This window comes from Pongo pygmaeus, chromosome 19, assembly GCF_028885625.2.
Source record: "Pongo pygmaeus isolate AG05252 chromosome 19, NHGRI_mPonPyg2-v2.0_pri, whole genome shotgun sequence".
Taxonomy (NCBI): domain Eukaryota; kingdom Metazoa; phylum Chordata; class Mammalia; order Primates; family Hominidae; genus Pongo; species Pongo pygmaeus.
The window spans coordinates 51379569-51399989 of record NC_072392.2 but is presented as its reverse complement, the minus strand read 5'-3'; the positions used below and the strand labels follow the sequence as shown (position 1 = coordinate 51399989).

General features: G+C 40.9%; 2 protein-coding genes across 7 annotated transcripts in view; both read left to right on the top strand.

The window, feature by feature from the left end:
- The window catches only part of SLFN12L (schlafen family member 12 like), a 97527-nt gene extending 92576 nt beyond the window's left edge, over positions 1-4951 (top strand). For all 4 annotated transcript variants that reach the window (XM_054456833.2, XM_054456837.2, XM_054456836.2 and 1 more), the window contains 3 exons: positions 28-159; positions 1658-2381; positions 2578-4951. In XM_054456833.2, the coding sequence (XP_054312808.1) occupies positions 28-159; positions 1658-2381; positions 2578-3349 (1628 nt within the window). In that variant the 3' untranslated portion in view covers positions 3350-4951. The remainder of the gene's footprint in view (positions 1-27; positions 160-1657; positions 2382-2577) is intronic.
- A 5989-nt stretch (positions 4952-10940) lies between these two features.
- SLFN12 (schlafen family member 12) overlaps positions 10941-20421 on the top strand; it is a 28511-nt gene continuing 19030 nt past the window's right edge. For 2 of the 3 annotated variants that reach the window (XM_063655417.1, XM_063655415.1), the window contains exon 1: positions 13310-13410. The gene's annotated coding sequence lies outside the window, so the exon portion shown is untranslated. Of the gene's footprint in view, positions 10951-11642; positions 11692-13309; positions 13411-20421 lie in introns of those variants that run through there. The other variant, XM_054456843.2, reaches the window with a different exon arrangement.

The following is a 20421-nucleotide window of genomic DNA, read 5'->3' as shown; positions in this document are numbered from 1 at the left end:
TGTAAATTAAAATGTTCTTTCTTTCAGAGTTTCCTCCAGACTTTGCTGAGGCCTTTGAGTCTCAGTTGAGTCTATCTGACAGTCCTTCACTTTGCAGACCAGTGCATTCTAAGAAAGGTCTGGAACACAAAGCAGATCTACAACAACATTTATTTCCAGGTACTAACTGCCAGTTTTTACATCAGGAGAGAGGGAAGTCATTTAATACATTTCGTGGAAAACAAATCCATGAAAGATTGTGTCCTGCAGATCCAGGTGTATACAGTGACAATGCCACAAGCCTCTTGGGGATGAGTTTCAGGTACCTTTAGAAATCATCTGGCCATTGGTTGCCACATCTGGCTGATTATTAGAAACGCCATAAGAGGTAGTTAAACATGCAGATCTCCAGGCCCACACCAAGAACTTATGAACGCTTAATTTCCAGGGGAAAGGCCTAGCCATATGCATTTGGGCAAGCCTCCCAAATTATTCTGATGCCCTGCTGGGTTTGGAAACCAGTGATCTAGTACAACTACAAGGGGCACAATGGAATAACTAGCCACTTCTGGTCTACTTTTCAAGGATGGAGGAATTATGTCTGTAAAAGGAATAAAAACGTTCACCTGGTAGAATATAAGAATATAGAAAAACCACAAATAATTTCTCTTTGGAAGAGGCTAGAGGGAACGACTCGCTAATGCTTCAGAGGTGGCACCAAACAATAATTCAAGCCCATAGACAATGTTAGGTAACCCCTCTCCCTGCTGCCCAAACATTTTTTAGCAAGGTTTTTTTCTCGGAGTTCCTACTTACAAAATGAAACCTAGATTTCTCAAGGAGGGAAATGGCTTAACTTCATACATTGAACATATTAAGTATGAAATTTGACAAAAGAATATGATACACAAATATCCTACATATGTCCAAACATTTATCAAGGGCAAGATAATTCATGTATTAGGCCTGCCTTAGGTCTGTTTACCACCAAATAGTTTCTTTACTTACCTGAGATCTTTATAGTCATTAGCTTATCAGAAAGGTTTTTAAACATTCCACATTAAGAATCCAAGATGCAAGAGTAATTGAATACATGGCTTTCACTTTCTCAGGCTCAGTAAATTACATTTCAGTTGACATGCTCCACTGTCCATGAGATACCTAGAAGGGTGACATCATTCATTTTACCAGATTTGTAGGTTGTGGGTTAAAGAGAGATGCACCAGGCCAGGCGTGGTGGCTCACGCCTGTAATCCCAGCACTTTGGGAGGCCGAGGCAGGCAGATCATGAGGTCAGGAGATCGAGACCATCCTGGCCAACATGGGGAAACCCCGTCTCTACTAAAAATACAAAAAAATACCCGGCCGTGGTGGTGGGAGCCTGTAGTCCCAGCTACTTGGGAGGCTGAGGCAGGAGAATGGCGTGAACCTGGGAGGCGGAGCTTGCAGTGAGCCAAGATCGTACCACTCACTGCACTCCAGCCTGGGCGACAGAGCAAGACTCTGTCCCCCCAAAAAAAAAAGAAAGAAAAAAAAAAAAAGAGATGTACCAGAAGGAATTTCTGTTAAATTGTACAATTCTTTGGGGGGCTTTCCTCTCTCTTTTAAACATAACATGTGATTCATACAAAATCACACAAACACAGTGAAAACATCTTTCTATTTTCTTCCTGTCTAGTCCCACCAGGACATTTGCAATGTACTCCAGAGTCCCTCTGGAAGGAGCTGTCTTTACAGCATGAAGGACTAAAGCAGTTAATACACAAGCAAATGCAACCTTTCTCCCAGGGAATTGTGATCCTCTCTAGAAGCTGGGCTGTGGACCTGAACTTGCAGGAGAAGCCAGGAGTCATCTGTGATGCTCTGCTGATAGCACAGAACAGCACCCCCATTCTCTACACCATTCTCAGGGAGCAAGATGCAGAGGGCCAGGACTACTGCACTCGCACCGCCTTTACTTTGAAGCAGAAGCTGGTGAACATGGGGGGCTACACCGGGAAGGTATGTGTTAAGGCCAAGGTCCTCTGCCTGAGACCTGAGAGCAGCGCAGAGGCCTTGGAGGCTGCAGTGTCTCCGATGGATTACCCTGCGTCCTATAGCCTTGCAGGCACCCAGCACATGGAAGCCCTGCTGCAGTCCCTCGTGATTGTCTTGCTCGGCTTCAGGTCTCTCTTGAGTGACCAGCTCGGCTGTGAGGTTTTAAATCTGCTCACAGCCCAGCAGTATGAGATACTCTCCAGAAGCCTCCGCAAGAACAGAGAATTGTTTGTCCACGGCTTACCTGGCTCAGGGAAGACCATCATCGCCATAAAGATCATGGAGAAGATCAGGAATGTGTTTCACTGTGAGGCACACAGAATTCTCTATGTTTGTGAAAACCAGCCTCTGAGGAACTTTATCAGGTAAGCAGTTGGATCTTACGTCTTTAAGTATTGTTTAATCTGGGTTTAATTTTTTCTGCTAAGTCACCGTCTTTCTTGAGAATTGAGTGGTAAAATGATCTGTGATAATGTACTGCGCTCAGAGGAACATGATACAATCATTTTCTCCCCTTGTTTTTTTAGAGGAAACCTGAGTGTGTTCTTTTAATTTTTATAGTGATAGAAATATCTGCCGAGCAGGGACCCGGAAAACTTTAATGAGAGAAGACTTTGTTGACATTCAACACATCATCATTGACGAAGCTCAGAATTTCTCCACTGAAGATGGGGACTGGTATGGGAAGGCAAAAACCATCACTCAGAGAGAAAAGGATTGTCCAGGAGTTCTCTGGATCTTTCTGGACTACTTTCAGACTAGTCACTTGGGTCACAGTGGCCTTCCCCCTCTCTCAGCACAGTATCCAAGAGAAGAGCTCACCACAGTAGTTCGCAATGCAGATGAAATAGCCGAGTATGTACAACAAGAAATGCAACTAATTATAGAAAATCCTCCAATTAATATCCCCCATGGGTATCTGGCAATTCTCAGTGAAGCTAAATGGGTTCCAGGTGTTTCAGGCAACAAAAAAATTATTAAAAACTTTACTTTGGAGCAAATAGTGACCTATGTGGCAGACACCTGCAGGCTCTTCTTTGAAAGGGGCTATTCTCCGAAGGATGTTGCTGTGCTTGTCAGCACCACGACAGAAGTGGAGCAGTATCAGTCTAAGCTCTTGAAAGCAATGAGGAAGAAAATGGTTGTGCACCTCAGTGATGCGTGTGATATGTTGGGTGATCACATTGTGTTGGACAGTGTCCGGCGATTCTCAGGCCTGGAAAGGAGCATAGTGTTTGGGATCCATCCAAGGACAACAGACCCAGCTATCTTACCCAATATTCTGATCTGTCTGGCTTCCAGGGCAAAACAGCACCTATATATTTTTCTGTGAAGTGACTATTAGGAAGAACTCCAAACCAAAATACTATGTAAATATCTATGAGTGACAGTCTGCTGATGGTAGAAACCTTTCTTTTTAGTTCACAAGTCAGTTAGAGATTTGGACGGAGCTGACACAAAGGGTTTGGAGCTCCCCCATTTCTGGTTCTCCTTTCAGGGGTTCCTCCCCCAACTCTTTTCAGCAGCGGTGGCTGTCCCCCATTCTGACCCCTGACTCTTCCAGCCAGAAAGATGGTGGTTTTCTAAAGGAACTTTAGCTGTCCTGCACAATGCAGATCTATGTCTTGCTCTCTGGGTAAAGGCCATAAAATAAGAAACTCAGCCTGTGGCCTGTCTTCCAAGGCTGGAGTTCTCTTTTATGTGACTTCATGTAGTTTGTTGCTTTAAAAAATTTGTCCAGAATCGTTTTCTGCAGAAGCATGGTCTGTTAGGAGCTTACAGGCCATAGGAGAAGCAATTGTTTCCTGAATTTATCTTTGCTGTATTCATTTAGGGCTTGGAAGAGTCCCAAGATAATTCAGTCACTGTCAGATTAATCATTTTGGCAGAACAAACAATACTGTTGTGATTATTTAATCCTTAAAATTGTGATCTCCAGAGCTTGTTCTCAGAATAGCCCAGACCAAGGCTTAATTGTAATAGTGAACATTAATGGTACCTTTACAGAGAAATTATAGGCCAAGAGAAAATGCTGGCTTTCAGTAGAAGTTAATATTAGAGACCCAAATCTCGTTCTGAAGGTGTGTGTCAGACGTAAGGTGAACAAACTTGGGAAAGATTGTCTTTAAAAATCAATGAGTGTTGGCAAGGCACGGTGGCTCACACCTGTAATCCCAGCTCTTTGAGAGGCTGAGGCAGGTGGATTACCTGAGGTCAGGAGTTCAAGACCAGCCTGGTGGCCAACATGGAGAAACCCTGTCTCTACTAAAAATACAAAAATTAGCAGGGCATGGTGGTGCATGCCTGTATCCCAGCTACTTGGGAGGCTGAAGCAGGAGAATCACTTGAATCCTGGAGGCAGAGGTGGCAGTGAGCTGAGATCATGCCACTGTATTCCAGCCTGGGCAACAGAGTGAGACTGTCTTAAAAAGAAGAAGAAAAAAAATGCAGTGAGTTTATGTTGTTACATTGTAACATCTCAGGGTAGCTGTGTGCATTACTCTATAGCATACCTACTTAAGTTTTATGTCATTCTTGAACTGTGATTTTTTTTTCTATTTGTTTTCATAGTTTGGTGGGCCATTGTTATGGACTGAATGTTTGTGTCCCACCCTCACCCCTAAATTCCCATGTTGAAGCCTCAACCTTCACTGTGAAGCTGGGGTTGCTAAGGAAGTAATTAAGGTTACACGAAGTCACAGTGGAGAATCTGATCTGCTAGGACTGGTGTCCTTATAGGGAGAGACCCCACAGAGCTTGTTCCCTTCCTCCCTGTGCACACAAACAAGAGGGCATGGGAGCACACAGAGAGATGGCAGCCACCTACAAGCCAAGAGGAGAAGCCTCACAATGAACCCCCCCCACCCCGCTGGCACCTATGTTTTCGACTTCCAGCCCCCAGACTGTGAGAAATAAATTTCTGTTGGTTCAGCCATCCAGTCTCTAGTGTTTTGTTATTGCAGCCTGAGAACACAGCTGTATGATCATTCATCAAACTAAAAACACTGATACTTAACAATGTTAATACAATTACTTATTTGCTTTTCAGTCTCTACAAAACATTCTAAAACACTAATCTAAATACTAACAATAAAATATTTGCATGACTAATGAAAATTAAGAAACTACATGCTCAATATTCCATTTATAAGTAATCCTATTTGGCTGATTTCCCTCCATATTGTAAGTTTTGAACTTTTCTGCCAGTCTTTCTCCTATTTGTGTTAACTCATGGAATTCCAGTTGTCTAGCCTTGAAATTGTAGACTCTTCTAACTTGAGCAAAATCTGACAGATCAGCAAAATAAGGAGAAAAATGTTTCTTCTTTCTTTCTGGCTGCATTAAATGAGATACAGTTCAGCACCAAAAAGCTATCTTTGTAAATGTTCTTAGTAAAATCCCTGGTCTTTGGAGTTATTTCAGCCTTTGAGAGTAATTCTTTAAAAGTCTAATTCTGACTGGTTGAATCTCTCTATATGATTTATTGCCCTAGTAATATTTGAAACAGTATCATATTTTAAAATATATAAATATTTATGAATTTTGTTTAGACCAAAGAGGATTACTGATGCTTTTTTCTTTTTCCATATTAATGAGGAAATGTTTAGCTTATATATTTATTGCATTTCTGTTTTAAATAAAAAATTGAGAGTTTGTGTTTCATTAAAGTTAAAACAAAAGGTTCTGTAAAATAAATGATTAAATGGAGGAAAAGGAGAAGACTGAGGCCAGCAACTCCATGATACAGCCAAAAATGAGCCAGTAAAAGGTTAAGCAAGATTAACTTTAAATTTTTTTTTATTTTTTTTAAAGAGAAAAGGTCTTACTATGTTGCCCAGGCTGGAGGGTAGTGGTGTAATCATAGTTCACTATAGCCCTGAACTCCTGGGCTCAAGTGATCCTCTTGCCTCAGCCTCCCATTGCTGGGATTATAGGCATGAGCCACTGTGTCAAGCTTAACTGGGTTTTGATGGGTACCTGCCTATCTCTGTAATTTGGCTCTAGTCATATAGGACCTGCTTCAATAAAGATCTGAAAATCTATCCAGCCATTGTAAAATGAAACAAAATGCTTTTAAAATTTAAATTAGCCTTTTATTTTAGTTCAGACATATAGAAAAGTTGCAAGCATAGTACAGAAAGTTCCTGTACACCTCACTTAGTGCCCTCCTTTTTAAAATTTTTTTAAACCTAGCTTATTTCCATTAAGATTTCTGAGAATTCCAGGAATTCTCACAGATCTGTCCTTGTAGTCTCCTGCCACTTCTTGCTATGGAGTGCTGTACCAAGGCCTCTGCTAGTTTCTAGTTGGCTTGACATAATGACTTTCCTAAACTTCTGCTCCTCTGAATCTCAAGCATGGAAAGCGGTCACATCTTTTGTTTCACAAATTAACAGTCAACACCTGGCCCTACTTTCAACAAAACTTAGTAAAGCCTTGAGCATAGTGAAAGACAAATATTTAAATTATATATTAGCAGGAAGCTGAGGTGGGAGGATCATATGAGGCCAGCCTGGGCAGCATAGCATGACCCCCCCTTGAGAAGACAACAACAAAAAATTATCTGGGTGTGGTGTTGTGCTCCTGCAGTCCTAGCTATTCCAGAGGCTGAGGCGAGAGGATCGCTTGATTCCAGGAGTTCAAGGCTGTAGTGAGCGATAATCGTGTCACTGCATCCTAGCCTGGGCAACAGAATAAGACCCCACGTCTAACAAAATAATAATAAAAGAATCAAAAGTTTAAAATTAGTTATTAAATGTCAGTGTGCCCAGAGTCCTTTGACCACAGATGATCCTGATGGCCTTCTCTCGCCTTGTCCCTGTGCCTCCTTCTACCATTTTTCTTCCTGAGATATTCGAAAGTAAGTAGCAGACAGTGTTCCCACTTACCTCTAAATACTTCAGTGGGTGTTTCCTAAAAGGACATTTATAGTACCATCATCAAAATCAGTAAATTAACCCTGACACTATTATCTAATCTATAGACTTTATTGAATTATATCAGTTGTGCCACAAGTGTCTTTATGTTTTTTTCTCAAAAGAGAAAAAATTCTGGTCCAGGATTTGATCTAAGATCATGCATTGTATTGAGCTTTCCTTTCTTTTAAGTCTCATTTAATCTGGAGATGTTAATCAGTCTTTGTCTTTTCTGTGACACTATTGAAGAGGATTGGCCTATTATTTTGCAGAGCATCTGATTTTGGGTCATTTCATGTGTTCTCATGATTAGATTCAGGTTATGCATTTTTGGCACGAATTCCATAGAAGGGCTATTATGGTTCTCAGTTCATGATATTAGAAGGCACTTGATAGTGATTAGTTCCATTCCTGATGATGTTAACTCTGATCATTTGGATAAAGTGGCGTCTGCCAGGTTTCCCTACTGTGCAGTTACAATTTGCTTTTTGTAATTAATAAATTGTGTGTGTGTGGGGGGGGCGGGGTGTTTTTGCTTCTGAACGCATAATATTTGAGATTTTTTTCTAATTAAAAAGTAATTATTCAAAGAGTTCAAAGAACTGATACTGATCACATTCTTTGACCCCACATGCAAGTACATTATAAACTAGTAATAACACGGTAACTGGAAAAATGTTCATGTCTTTTGGAATTAAAAAAGTGTTTAACTCATGGATCAAAACAGAAATTCTGTAACCATTGTCACAGCAAGTTCTAACAAGCAAGTTTAAGGAGGAGAGAATTTCAGTCTTACTCAAATGCTTTCCTAGAAACAGGAAACAGTTCCTAACTAATTTCATGAGGCTGGCATAATCTTGATAACAAGTCTGATAGGTCAAGTATGAAAGGAAAATTGCAGGTCATTATCACTCAAATATCTACATGAAAAGTTCTAAACAAAATTTTAGCAAACGAAATCCAACAATTTGTAAAAGTGATAATACATCATGACCAAGGCGGTTCAAGTCAGGAATTCAACATTGATTTTGGCGTTAAAAAATCAATCATCAGCCCCAGTGAGGTGGCTCACTCCTGTAATCCCAGACTTTCTGGAAGCTGAAGGAGGAAAGATCTTTCAGGCCAGAAGTTTGAGTCTGCACTGAGCTATGACTGTATCACCGCACTCCAGCCTGGGTGCCAGTTAGAGACCCTGTCTCCAAGAAAAAAAATTAATCAGTGTAATTTACCACAGATTAAGAGTTCAAAAGAGAAAAATCACATGATCATCTGAATAGAGGAAAAAGCTTTTGATAAAGTTCAACATCCATTCATAATAAAGACTCTCAGCAAATTAGAAGTATAAAAACACTTTTGGAAATCAACAAAGGGAATTTACAGCATAAACAAACAGCGAGCCAGCACGATGGCTCATACCTGTAATCTCAGCACTTCCAGAGGCCAAGGCAGGAGAATCACTTGAGCCCAGGGGTTAGAGACAAGCCTTGGCAACATAGCAAGATCCTGGCTCTACAAAAAAATAAAATAAAATAAAATAAAATAAAATAAAATAAAATAAAATAAAATTTAAAAATTAGCTGGGTTTGGTGGTGTGTTCCTGTAGTCCCAGCTACTGGGAGGCTGAGGTGATAGGATCACTGGAGCCCAGGAGGTGAAGGCTGCAGTGGGCTAAAAAAAAGCAAAACAACCCCCCGACCCCCACCCCTCAAAAACTGTAAAGAATAGCAACACAATATTCAATGTAAACTTTGATATGGTGTTTTACCTCTGAGGAGAGGCTTATTGTTAATATTCTTTAGCCGTGTAAGGGTTTCGCAGATGTTCATACGTTTGTTCTTTATACCTTATATGTATTCTATAAATATTATCTTGTTTCTACTCAATAGTTAATAAAAACATAATTTAAAAGTTCTGTGAATGTTTTTACTCTGCTCACTTTTGAGGGGCCTTTTGGGATATGCATTTTCCATTCCAAGTTGATCTGATATGTCATGCTTGCCACACACATTCCCACAGCAACAACTGCTTAATCTTTTTTGTTTCTGCCTTGGAAGCCATCCTGGTGCTCTGGGAAAATCCCTGCACTAGCATTTTCTTTTCTTTTCTTTTCTTTTCTTTTTTTTTTGAGATAGAATCCCTTGCTCTGTCTTTCAGGATGGAGTGCAGCCATGTGATCTTGGCTCACTGCAACCTCTGCCTCCCGGGTCCAAGCGATTCTCATGTCTCAGCGCCCCCACCCCTTCCCCAATCCACCACAGTAGTTGGGACTACCAAGGCGTGCACCACTACGCCCTCTCACCATATTGCCCTGGCTGGTCTCCAACTCCTGAGCTCAGGCAATCCACCCACTTCGGCCTCCCAAAGTGCTGGGATTATAGACGTGAGCCACCGCACCCGGCCTGCACTAGCTTTTTCTTTTCTTTCTTTCTCTCTCTTTTTCTTTCCTTCCTTCTTTCTTTCTTTCTCTTTCTTTCTTTCTTTCTTTCTTTTTCTTTCTTTCTTTCTTTTTCTTTCTTTCTTTCTTTTTCTTTCTTTCTTCCTCTTTCTTTCTTTCTTTCCTTCCTTCCTTCCTTCTTTCCTTCTTTCCTTCTTTCCTTTTTTTTTTTTCACCCTGAGACAGAGTTTTGCTCTTGTTGCCCAGGCTGCAGTGCAATGGCGTGATCTCAGCTCACTGCAACCTCCGCCTCCCGGGTTCAACTTATTCTCCTGCCTCAGCCTCCCTAGTAGCTGGGATTACAGGGGTCTGCCACCACACCCGGCTAATTTTTTTGTATTTTTAGTAGAGATGGGGGTTTCACTATGTTGGCTGGGCTGGTCTCAAACTCTTGACTTCAGGTGATCCACCCACCTCGGCCTCCCAAAGTCCTGGAATTATGGGCATGAGCCACTGTTCCCAGCCGGCACTAGCATTTTGTAAGCCAATGACTGAAGAATAGTTTTTTAACTTCGGTGAGACTGTATCCATAGAGCTGGCGTCTGGATCAGATGAGAAGAAGAAAAGCACAGCTATGTGCTTTCAATGTATACATTATTTAATGTGAAAAGATACTCTTCCTAGGTACCTTAAGATTTTAGAATAGGCAGTAGGCAGTTAATGCAGTCCAGAGTGGGGTAGGTGGAGCTTCCGGAGAAGGAGCAACTCAGACTTGCACATTCCCCTGTAATGAGTCATTGTGGCCTGTGTGCATTTCAAAAGCTGTGTACTGAGACACCAATTCTTAGACAAGTGAGCAGGAAAACATGTATTACCATAATTACCATAATAAGGGGGCTAAAGGAAAGCAAAGTGGCAGGAGGGCTCTATCCAGCGAGGCTAGCACTTGGAGCATGCCAACTAACGAATCTCCCAAATGCCCCCAAGATGCTCCCTACACTGCCAGGGGTAGGTATTTGAATCTGTCTCTCCTGGAGCAATCCGCTTCTTGCACCTTTGTCCTCTCCTGTCCTTCCACAGCTGCTCTGGCCTGGTTCCTGGTGGCAACCGTGCTTTTAAGCAAGGGGGCAGCAGTGCTGCTCTGGGAATGCGAGTAAAGCTGGAAAGGTTGAGTCACCCCTTTAGGGGCGTGGTAAGAATGCCTGGCATTTCTTCAATTTTGATAAACCAAAATAGTGACAATTGCGCAAAGGCGCAGAGTCGATAATAAAGAATGCGGACACTTCCGGAGCGCCAACTGCCCAATAGAAATGCATGCCACGCTGGGGAAGTGTGGAGCCGCAGTGCAGGACGGGAGGGCTGGAAAACAGAAAAGGATTCACGTTCTTTATACTCTGCGGAGAGTGAGTCGACGGACTGTAGCCTGGGCCTCGCCAAGTTCCTTTGTTCTTTGTTTTCTTTAAATTACCTTTTTTCTTTTTGTCTTAGAAAATACACATGGGTGAAAATGAAACGAGAGCTCCCTAGAGATCACTCAGAGCTGTTCTCATGGGTTTTTAACTTCCAGTTGCTCAAGGGCCCGTGCTGGCTTCTGGGGTGTACTCGCACCTGCAAAGTCCAGCTTCTAGGGAGCAGCGCGAGCTGGTAAGTTGGTCCTGCTGCATCGCTAAACCTTCCAGACTTAGTTTTTCATTTCTGGGGCGTCTGCTGGCTCGGGAGGAGGTGGGGCACTGGTAACACAACCCCACCACTCCCGGGAAGACCCCCTACCCACATCCTGGGCTGCTTTTTCTCCCTTCTGAAGCAGGAGAATAAGGGTCTGGAGGAAAACCCCAACTTTCCACACCCAAGTAACAAAAGGACCAGAGGCTACTTCCTTTGCAACCCCTCCTTTTCTACGTGGCAGATGAAAAACTGAAAATACCTCTGATTGGTCCCCTCCAGCAACCAATCAGGCTGGTCTCCAGGGCCAAGTCTTCATTTGCATAGGAGTGTAACTTTGTAACTTCGCTTTCTGCAACCAATCAGATGTTTGCATAGGGCATAAATTTGTAACTTCACTTCAGCCTCCCATTGATCGCTTTCTGCAACTGTTCAGACTGATCTTGGGCTCCTACTTCATTTACATTGTGTGCACACCAAGTAACCAGTGGGAAAACTTTAGAGGTTATTTAAACCCCAGAAAATTCAGAAACCGGGCTCTTGAGCCCCTGTCCTCGGGCCTGCTCCCACCCTGTGGAGTGCACTTTCGTTTTCAATAAATCTCTGCTTTTGTTGCTTCATTCTTTCCTTGCTTTGTTTGTGTGTTTGTCCAATTCTTTGTTCAATACGCCAAGAACCTGGACACTCTTCCCTGGCAACGTATTTTGGCAAGCCTGCCAGGAGGTAAGCCCAAAGTCTGGGATTTATTTTTCTCCTTCCCCTTTTCCTTTCTGCTCCATACAGGGAAATCTCTCTCTTTCTCTTTTCCTTTCCAACGTGGGATCCTTGGTGGGTAGCGCCTAGACACGGAGGCGACTGCAGGTTCCTGGCCGGGGGTTATTCTCCAGTGCTGCCTTGAAGGCCAAGGAGTGAATGGGGATAGTTGCCCTGCCCAGAAACGGGAAGGACTCTTTTCTGTCTTTTCTGGTTGTGGTCCCTGATCCCTATGTGTGACGCAGCTTCTCCAGGGCGAACTCACACGTGTTTCAGGTGACTTAAGCCTTCTTTCCTTATGTTAAATTATTCCCTTCCCCTACTCTACTGGTTAAGGACAAAAGAAACCCACCTAGCCTCCAGTTCATATCATTGCAGTTCATGACTATCACTCTAGTGGAATGGGAACCGTGGGAAAGCATGGCCTTATCAAATTATAAGGATGCTAGAAGTCAAGGCCTTCATCCAGAGACAGAAGGAAAGCTCATAGTAGGCCATCGCCTCTGGAAGGAAAACGTGTAAAGTGGCACTGGTGACCACCTAAGGTCAGAGATGTCTGACGCTCTAAAATTGGACCCTAAAGGGAGATGCTCTGGAGGATCCTCTGGACCTCAGCTTCTCCAAGGGGAATTCCTCTGGTAGAGGTTCTTAGGCCTAGTACTAAGCCCTCCTTAGAATTTTCTCTTGCAGTTGCAATACTGTTTGGCCCCAATATTGTTCGGAATCTGGAGTTTGCTGTTGAATGGGAAAGTGGGATGGAGTTGCATGTATGCAGGCTCTTGTGCTGCTGTCCTACGCAGGGTTGGGTCGGGTTAAAGTGTGATGTTCTCCTTTGGTGCTGTTTGGCCCCAGTGTTCTTTGAAGTCCGAGGAAGTTTGACCTTTAAAAATCAAACTGCCATGGAAACTGCTGACTTATAAATTGCTAAAGTAGTTTATAACCAATGTTTTGTTTTTCAAATCCATATTCCTGAGAAGACAATCAAAGATTCAGGTACATTTGGCTACCCGATGGGCCATTTAAACATTTACGAAGGGATTTTATTCAATGTCATTTTCAATGCACGTTTTCTTGTTGTATAAAAGCTTTTCCCATGATTATGCTACAGTGTATTTTCACCAGGTAAAGAAAGCTTTTTATAGTTCACTGAGAACAATCAGCCCCTTCACAATCTAGAACCCATAGGTTAGATGTTCTCAGAACATCTACTGTAAAGGCCATAGTTACACAACAGACTTTAAATTCTTTTGTGAAAGTTATGATAGAATTGGCTGAACAGAGAAGTTATCTGTGCAGCTGCTGGCACTTGGAGTCTATGGAGAAATATATTAAATGAAGATTAAGAGATTCAGTTGTAGGGGATTAATGAAGAGATTGTTTATTTAAGTTAGTGGATTCTTTATTTAGCTCATTATTTGATCTATTTAATTTTAACTGGTTTGGTTTATGGGGACCCTGGGCAAGGAGCATCCTCCAAACTCTTGGTATTATCCTCCCAATAGTCATCATAATAATAGGCTCCCTGGTGCGCTGTATTCTCTCAAAGGTTTTCAATGTTTTTATGCAGCCATCTCTAGAATGTCAAATGGTCTCTCTTCAACTGGAATGATGAGAAGTGAAATAAATATGTGACCATGAGAACACTGTAACCTATGAATGATGTGCTGAGACTGGAAACCCAAAATGATGGTAACTGAGAGCGGCGCTAAGGCCTTACATTTTGGTTACACTCTCACCTAAGTGAGAACCTGAACAAAAAGGGGGAATTTTAAAAAACAAAATTATGAGAGGCCGGTGTTTTGGACTGAGCTCATAGCCCCAACAGACTAAACTAAACCAAACAGACTAAACTAAACCAAAATGGAGTTGCTCATTGTAAGACTTTGAGGAAACACATAGATCCTAGAACAGACCAAGTTTTTGTTTTTCTCCTGCAAACAGAATGTTTCAGTGACCAGGACACCCTCCACCGGTAACACTTTCCTGTCTCTGTAGCAACTTCTGATAAACTGCAGGCTGTTGAGGACTTAGGAATGGTGGACTTGGAAGCTATAGGTCGGGTGGAACTTTTGCTCCTGCATGGGCTGGGGAGCACCTTAAAGAGCTGTAGGGCCAGTGAGCCAGGGATCTGCAGTGTTCGAGCAGAGCTAGAGAGGCAGGGAGGGCAGACTGCTCTATGGTCAGGCCAGGCTTGGTGGGTGTCCAGAACTTCCAGGATTACCCATCCTCCTGGAGTCCTGAACATGCAGGGAGTTGGGGAATAGGTTCTTTAAGTGAAATGTGACCAGGCACTGATGAACTGCATTGCTAGATCCTAAAAGAAAAACCAAGCACCCTCGTGACCTGCTGGTTTATTATCTAGAAGGCAGGAAGGATGAGAGCAGTGCTGTCCTGAACGAAATGCAAAGTGACATCCTAGAAGGGCAAAGAGTGTTGCATGATTTTTGTTTCCCAGGAGGTAGCTCTTACAACTTCTGTCCCACCCTGTGGGCAGTTCCTACTAACCTGCTGTTCTGACATAACTCTAAGGAGATCTGAATGCCATCTCCTTTCCCATTAAAGATAGCCAACAACATAGCCTAAATAGTGAGTTCAGGTCTGATAGAATTTCCCCTATAGTCAAAAGTATAAAGGATTTCAGTGGAAACATCTAACCTGTAAACCTAGACCCAAGGTTTAAGGGAGGCCAGTAAGTTTTAGGCCCTAGGGATTTGGTAAGCTCAATCCCCAGCTCATTTTTTAAGGATTATGTCCCAGATGTATGCTTGAAGGCAGTGATTTTGAACTATGGAAAGTTTTACACAGCTGCAGGTGTTGGACTGGGGTGGCCAGGATCCCAGGCTAGTTCACAAGCGCTGGATCCTCTATAAGGTGGCTCAACTGCAGCTCCCATGGGTTCCAAGTTTCCCAGTGGTATGGGCATCCTTCTTAATCAATCTGAGGGTGAGATGTGATTTCTGTCCCCTTCTGTGTATGGTGGATTAGTCAAAAAAGTTCACACAGAGCCAGGCCTGATGTAGACAGTGCAGAAAGGTAGGCTAGGAGGAAAGGGGACATGACTCCAGTTACAGAGGCTGCAAAAAGAATCGGGGGCAGAGCAGAGGCTGCTTGGTGAGGCATTATCAGAAAATTGTAGGGCTGGGGCTGTGTGCCTGGGTAGAAGTGGAACTGATTCTCCTGCAGACTTTGTGGGTAGAGATGGAGAATCTCTTCTCTCTGGTCAACAGGGAAGGTGGACTTGCCTTTGGGGCAGCCTTGTGTGTAAGAAATATGAAGAAATTGGGTCTAAAGAACACTAATTGTGCTATAATACTATGGAGAAAGCTCAGCATGGCAGAGATAAACATCCTTCTCTGCTTTCTTGCATAATTATGCCGCATTGAGACTAGTATTGAGTTTTAAATTTAAACTTCAATGATTGTGCTTACCTGGCTTCACTGTTGTTCAATTACCAGGAGTCAGGTCCTCCCTGCTTAGATTCTCTTTTTTTGGAATCTCTCTGGGTCATGTTCAAATGCTTTCTTCTATGGACCCAGGCCCAGGGAGTCTATTTGAATGAATGCTAGGTCCAATATCTCTTAGAAGGCAGCCTCTCTTGGTTCCCTCTGAGTTTTCAGGAAACACTGAGGGAAAGATGCTGCTTTCTAATAGCTTTTAGAACACATCCTCTTCCCCCAAAAGGTACAGGGCAAAGTTCTGTAATCCCTACTGAAATGCTTTCTAATAGCTTTTATACCACATCCTCTTCCCCCAAAAAGGTACAGGGCAAAGTGCTGTAATCACCACTAAGATAAATTTGCTAGAGAAAAATCTGATACAATTATTTGGGAAACTATTTGATAATATATATCAAAATCTTTAAAGTTTTTGTCACTTGATACAGTAATTTAACTTTTACAAACTTCTGTCTCTCTCTGTGTGTATATATACACACTCTATATACTTATATAATTTCAGCTTAATTATGTACCTAAGGCACAAGTTCAAGTATAACCTTATGTTTCACCGTGAACCTTTATTTCCACGGATTCAGACTCTTTCTTCTCTTACGTAATTTTTCCCCTTCAAGGTTCCATTTCTTATATCCTGAAATCTGGCTTCTTTTCTGTCTACATGTTCTGGCCTCCCATACTCGATTTAACCATCTGTATATATATCTGAACCATATCTGTATATATAATTGAAGTGGTTTGCCAGGGCACTCTTAGACTCAATGAAAATTAGACTGTGTGATTAGCATACCCAAGCATTGAAATAACTGAATCAAGATTCTAGTATAATTATATCGAATGATTGAAAGCAAATTCAATGTTCAGTTGTAAGGTAATAGTTAAATAATGGTATATTAGTACCATGTATGAAATTATGCAGTTAATAAGGTTTTTAAAGAATAGCTAATTATTATTTTGCAAAACTGGTTGTATATACTATATTGATACATGGAAAAGCAAGATTCAAATTGTATATTTTAGTTTTGGGCAGTATGGCCAACCATGACCATTGCAAAAAGGTCTCCCACTGTAAAAAGGTCCTCATGTTGGGTAAAATGTGAAATAATAGAAATACAGCTTACATCCTCAACTCATTTTATGAAGCTACTTGATTGCATTATCTGTCAACAAGAATAGGAGAAAGGGACATCATGGGTGCAAAATCTTAAAAATATTATCGAATTGCATTTAATATAAAAAAATGGTGACAGGAATGATGCCAGAAAAATAGTGGATTAGGAAGCTTCAACTCTGTTTCTCCATGGAAACATCAAAAACAACCCAAAACTGTCTGAACTAACAACAAAGATCTGTTGCAACTAAATGAATGCCCAATCAAGAAAAAGCAGCATTCAAAACTGTAGGAAATTTCATGATGTTTTTACTCACCCTTGTCCAAACTTTTGCCCTGCATGGCAAGGTCTTAGTCTTGAGGAGGCAGCATCACTGCTCCTAGTTTCCTCCCTGGAACCGGTGGGGCATAGTAAAACTTATTTTCTTTTTTTTTTTTTTTTTTTTCTTTTATTGTAATTATTATTATTATTATTATTATTATACTTTAGGTTTTATGGTACATGTGCCCAATGTGCAGTAAGTTACATATGTATACATGTGCCATGCTGGTGCACTGCACCCACCAACTCGTCATCTAGCATTAGGTATATCTCCCAATGTTATCCCTCCCCCCTCCCCCCAACCCACAACAGTCCCTGAAGTGTGATGTTCCCCTTCCTGTGTCCATGTGTTCTCATTGTTCAATTCCCACCTATGAGTGAGAATATGCGGTGTTTGGTTTTTTGTTCTTGCGATAGTTTACTGAGAATGATGATTTCCAATTTCATCCATGTCCCTACAAAGGACATGAACTCATCATTTCTTATGGCTGCATAGTATTCCATGGTGTAGATGTGCCACATTTTCTTAATCCAGTCTATCATTGTTGGACATTTGGGTTGGTTCCAAGTCTTTGCTATTGTGAATAATGCCGCAATAAACATACGTGTGCATGTGTCTTTATAGCAGCATGATTTATAGTCCTTTGGGTATATACCCAGTAATGGGATGGCTGGGTCGAATGGAATTTCTAGTTCTAGATCCTTGAGGAATCGCCACACTGACTTCCACAAGGGTTGAACTAGTTTACAGTCCCACCAACAGTGTAAAAGTGTTCCTATTTCTCCACATCCTCTCCAGCACCTGTTGTTTCCTGACTTTTTAATGATCGCCATTCTAACTGGTGTGACATGGTATCTCATTGTGGTTTTGATTTGCATTTCTCTGATGGCCAGTGATGGTGAGCATTTTTTCATGTGTCTTTTGGCTGCATCTGGGGACTGCCTGAAGGATTCATATCTGTATGCCCTAACTCAGATCTCAGGTGAGGAGAAGTGACAGCCACTGCTCAGGAAAGGTGCAAGGAGACTATAGACCCCCAGATGTCTTAGGCAAGAGATTGTAGCTAGAGACATAGAATAACCATCTAAGGCTCAGAAGATGAGATGAGGTGAGATTCTTTGGGAAATTAAGACATTCAAAAGCAGCCATGTATGTAGAGGAATCAAGAAAGCCCTGCTCAATCCAGGCAGGATAAATGCTCAGAAAAGACCTGAGAAGAGCTTAAGCTTTTTCCTTGAGCTGATCCCTAAGATCAGAGTATACTTAGCCCATCATTGAAGGTTTGCCTTGCCATAGCATTTGTCTGCAAAGACTGTGAGAGATCGCTGTTTTTTCAAATGCCCAATTTCCAACAAAAATTCATAAAGCATACACACAACAGAAAAATATGACCTATTCAAAAGAAGAAAGTAAATTGGCAGAACACATCTCTGAGGAAGGCCAGACATCAGACATATTAGACAAAGATTTTAAAACAACGTTCTTGATATCCACATGCAGAAAATGAAGTTAGACCCTCATCTCACACCAAATACAAAAATCAACTGAACATGGATTAAAGACTTAGATGTAAGAGCTGAAATTATAAAACTACTAGAAGAAAATATATGAAAAAGATCCAAGACATTGGCCTGGGCAGTGATGTTTTGGATGTCATCCCAATGGCAGACAGGCAATGAAAGCAAATGTAGACAAATGGGATTACAACAAACTAAAAAGCTTCTGCACAGTAAAGGAAAAAAATCAACAGAGTAAAAGAATAGGCTACAGAACGAAAGAAAATATTTGTAAACCATACATCTGATAAGAGGTTAATATCCAAAATATATAAGAAACTCAAACAACTCAATAGTAAGAAAAAAAAACAGATTAAAAAATGGGCAAAGGATCTGAATAGACATTTCTCAAGAGAAGACATTCTAATGGACAACAGATATATGAAATAATGCTCAACATTACTAATCATCAGGAAAATGCAAATTAAAACCACAATGAGAAATCACCTCGCACATGTTAAAATGGCTATTATAAAAAAGACAAGAGATAAAAAGAGATGGTGAGGATGTAGAGAAAAGAGAACCCTTGCACACTATTGGTAGGAATTTAAACTAGCTTAGCTATTATGGAAAATAGTATGGAGGTTTCTGAAAAAAAAAAAAAAGAAAAGAAAAAAAAAAGAAAAAGAACCACCATATGATTCAGCAACCTCACTCCTGGATAAATATCCAGAGGGAATGAAATTGTCTATCAAAGAGATATCTGTACTCTCATGTCTATTGCAGCATTATTCACAATAGGCAAGATATGGAAGCAACCTAAGTGTCCACCAACAGATGAAAGGATAAAGAAAAAGTGGTACTTGTAGATAATAAAATACTAGTTATAGCCTTAAGAAAAAGAAGGAAATCCTGTCATTTTTGATAACATGGATGAATCTGGAGGACATTATGTTAAGTGAAATAAGCCAAGTAGAGAAAGACAAATACTGCATGATTTCGCTTATTTGTAGAATCTATCAAAGTTAAACTCATAGAATTATAGAGTAGAATAGTGGTTACTGGGGGAAGATGGGGTTTGGGGAAATGTTGGTTAAAGGATACAAAATGTCAGATAGGAGGAATAAGTTCAAGAGCTCTATTGTACAATATGATGACTATAGTTAACAATATGTTGTATTCTTTATTATGTATTTATTTATTTGGAGACAGAGTCTTTCTCTGTTGCCCAAGCTAGAGTGCAGTGCCATGATTATAGCTTACTGCAGCCTTGAACTCCTGGATTCAAGTGATCCTCCCACCTTAGCCTTTTGAGTAGCTGGGACCGTAGGCACAAACCACTGTGCCCAGCCAATTCTTATTTTATTTTATTTTATTTTATCTTATTTTACTTTTCTGTAGAGATGTGGTCTTGTTTTGTTGTCCAGGCTGGTCTTGAACTGTTGGCTTCAAGCGATCCTCTCACCTCAGTCTCCCAAAGTGTTTGGATTATAGGCATGAGCCACTGTGCTGGGCCTGTATTCTTGAAAGTTGCTAAAATAGTAGCAATGTTCACCACAAAAAACGATAAGTATGTGAAGTAATGCGTATGGTAGTTAGCTCCATATAGCCATTCCACAATATATACAAGTTTCAAAAAAACACATTGTACATGATCAATATATAGGATTTTATTTATAAATTAATAAAATGAAGAACAGACACTGTCTTAAATATCTTCAAAGAGCTAAGAGAAAACATGGACAAATAACTAAAGGATTCAACCCCAACTCTCCAAATGGTTTGGGGCTCTAATGTTAACATTGTTTACATGTGATCAGGAAGTTCTATGGACACAGGCGGTATCCACAGACTTAGCTGAGTATCTGCATGATCTTGGTCCAGCAGTGGACAGGAATATTCTGACCCCCTTTACATTCCTTTTCTAGTATAGTAATTACTACCTGTGATGGACTTTATTCTCAATTGTCTCTATGCCACTTGGAAAACCTACACTTCTTAACTTAAAAGTTACACTTAAGTTACACTTAAAAAAAAGTTAAACTTAAGTTACGCTTAACTTAAAAGTTACACTTAAATTACACTTAAAAAAAGTTAAACTTGTCACACTTCTTAACTTAAAAGTTACATTTAAGTTACACTTAAAAAAAGTTAAACTTAAGTCACATTTCTCAACTTAAAAGTTACACTTAAGTTACATTTAAAAAAAGTTAAACTTAAGTCACAGTTCTTAACTTGAAAGTTACAGTTAAGTTACACTTAAAAAAAAGTTAAACTTAAGTTACACTTCTTAACTTAAAAGTTTCCATTTAGAGCAA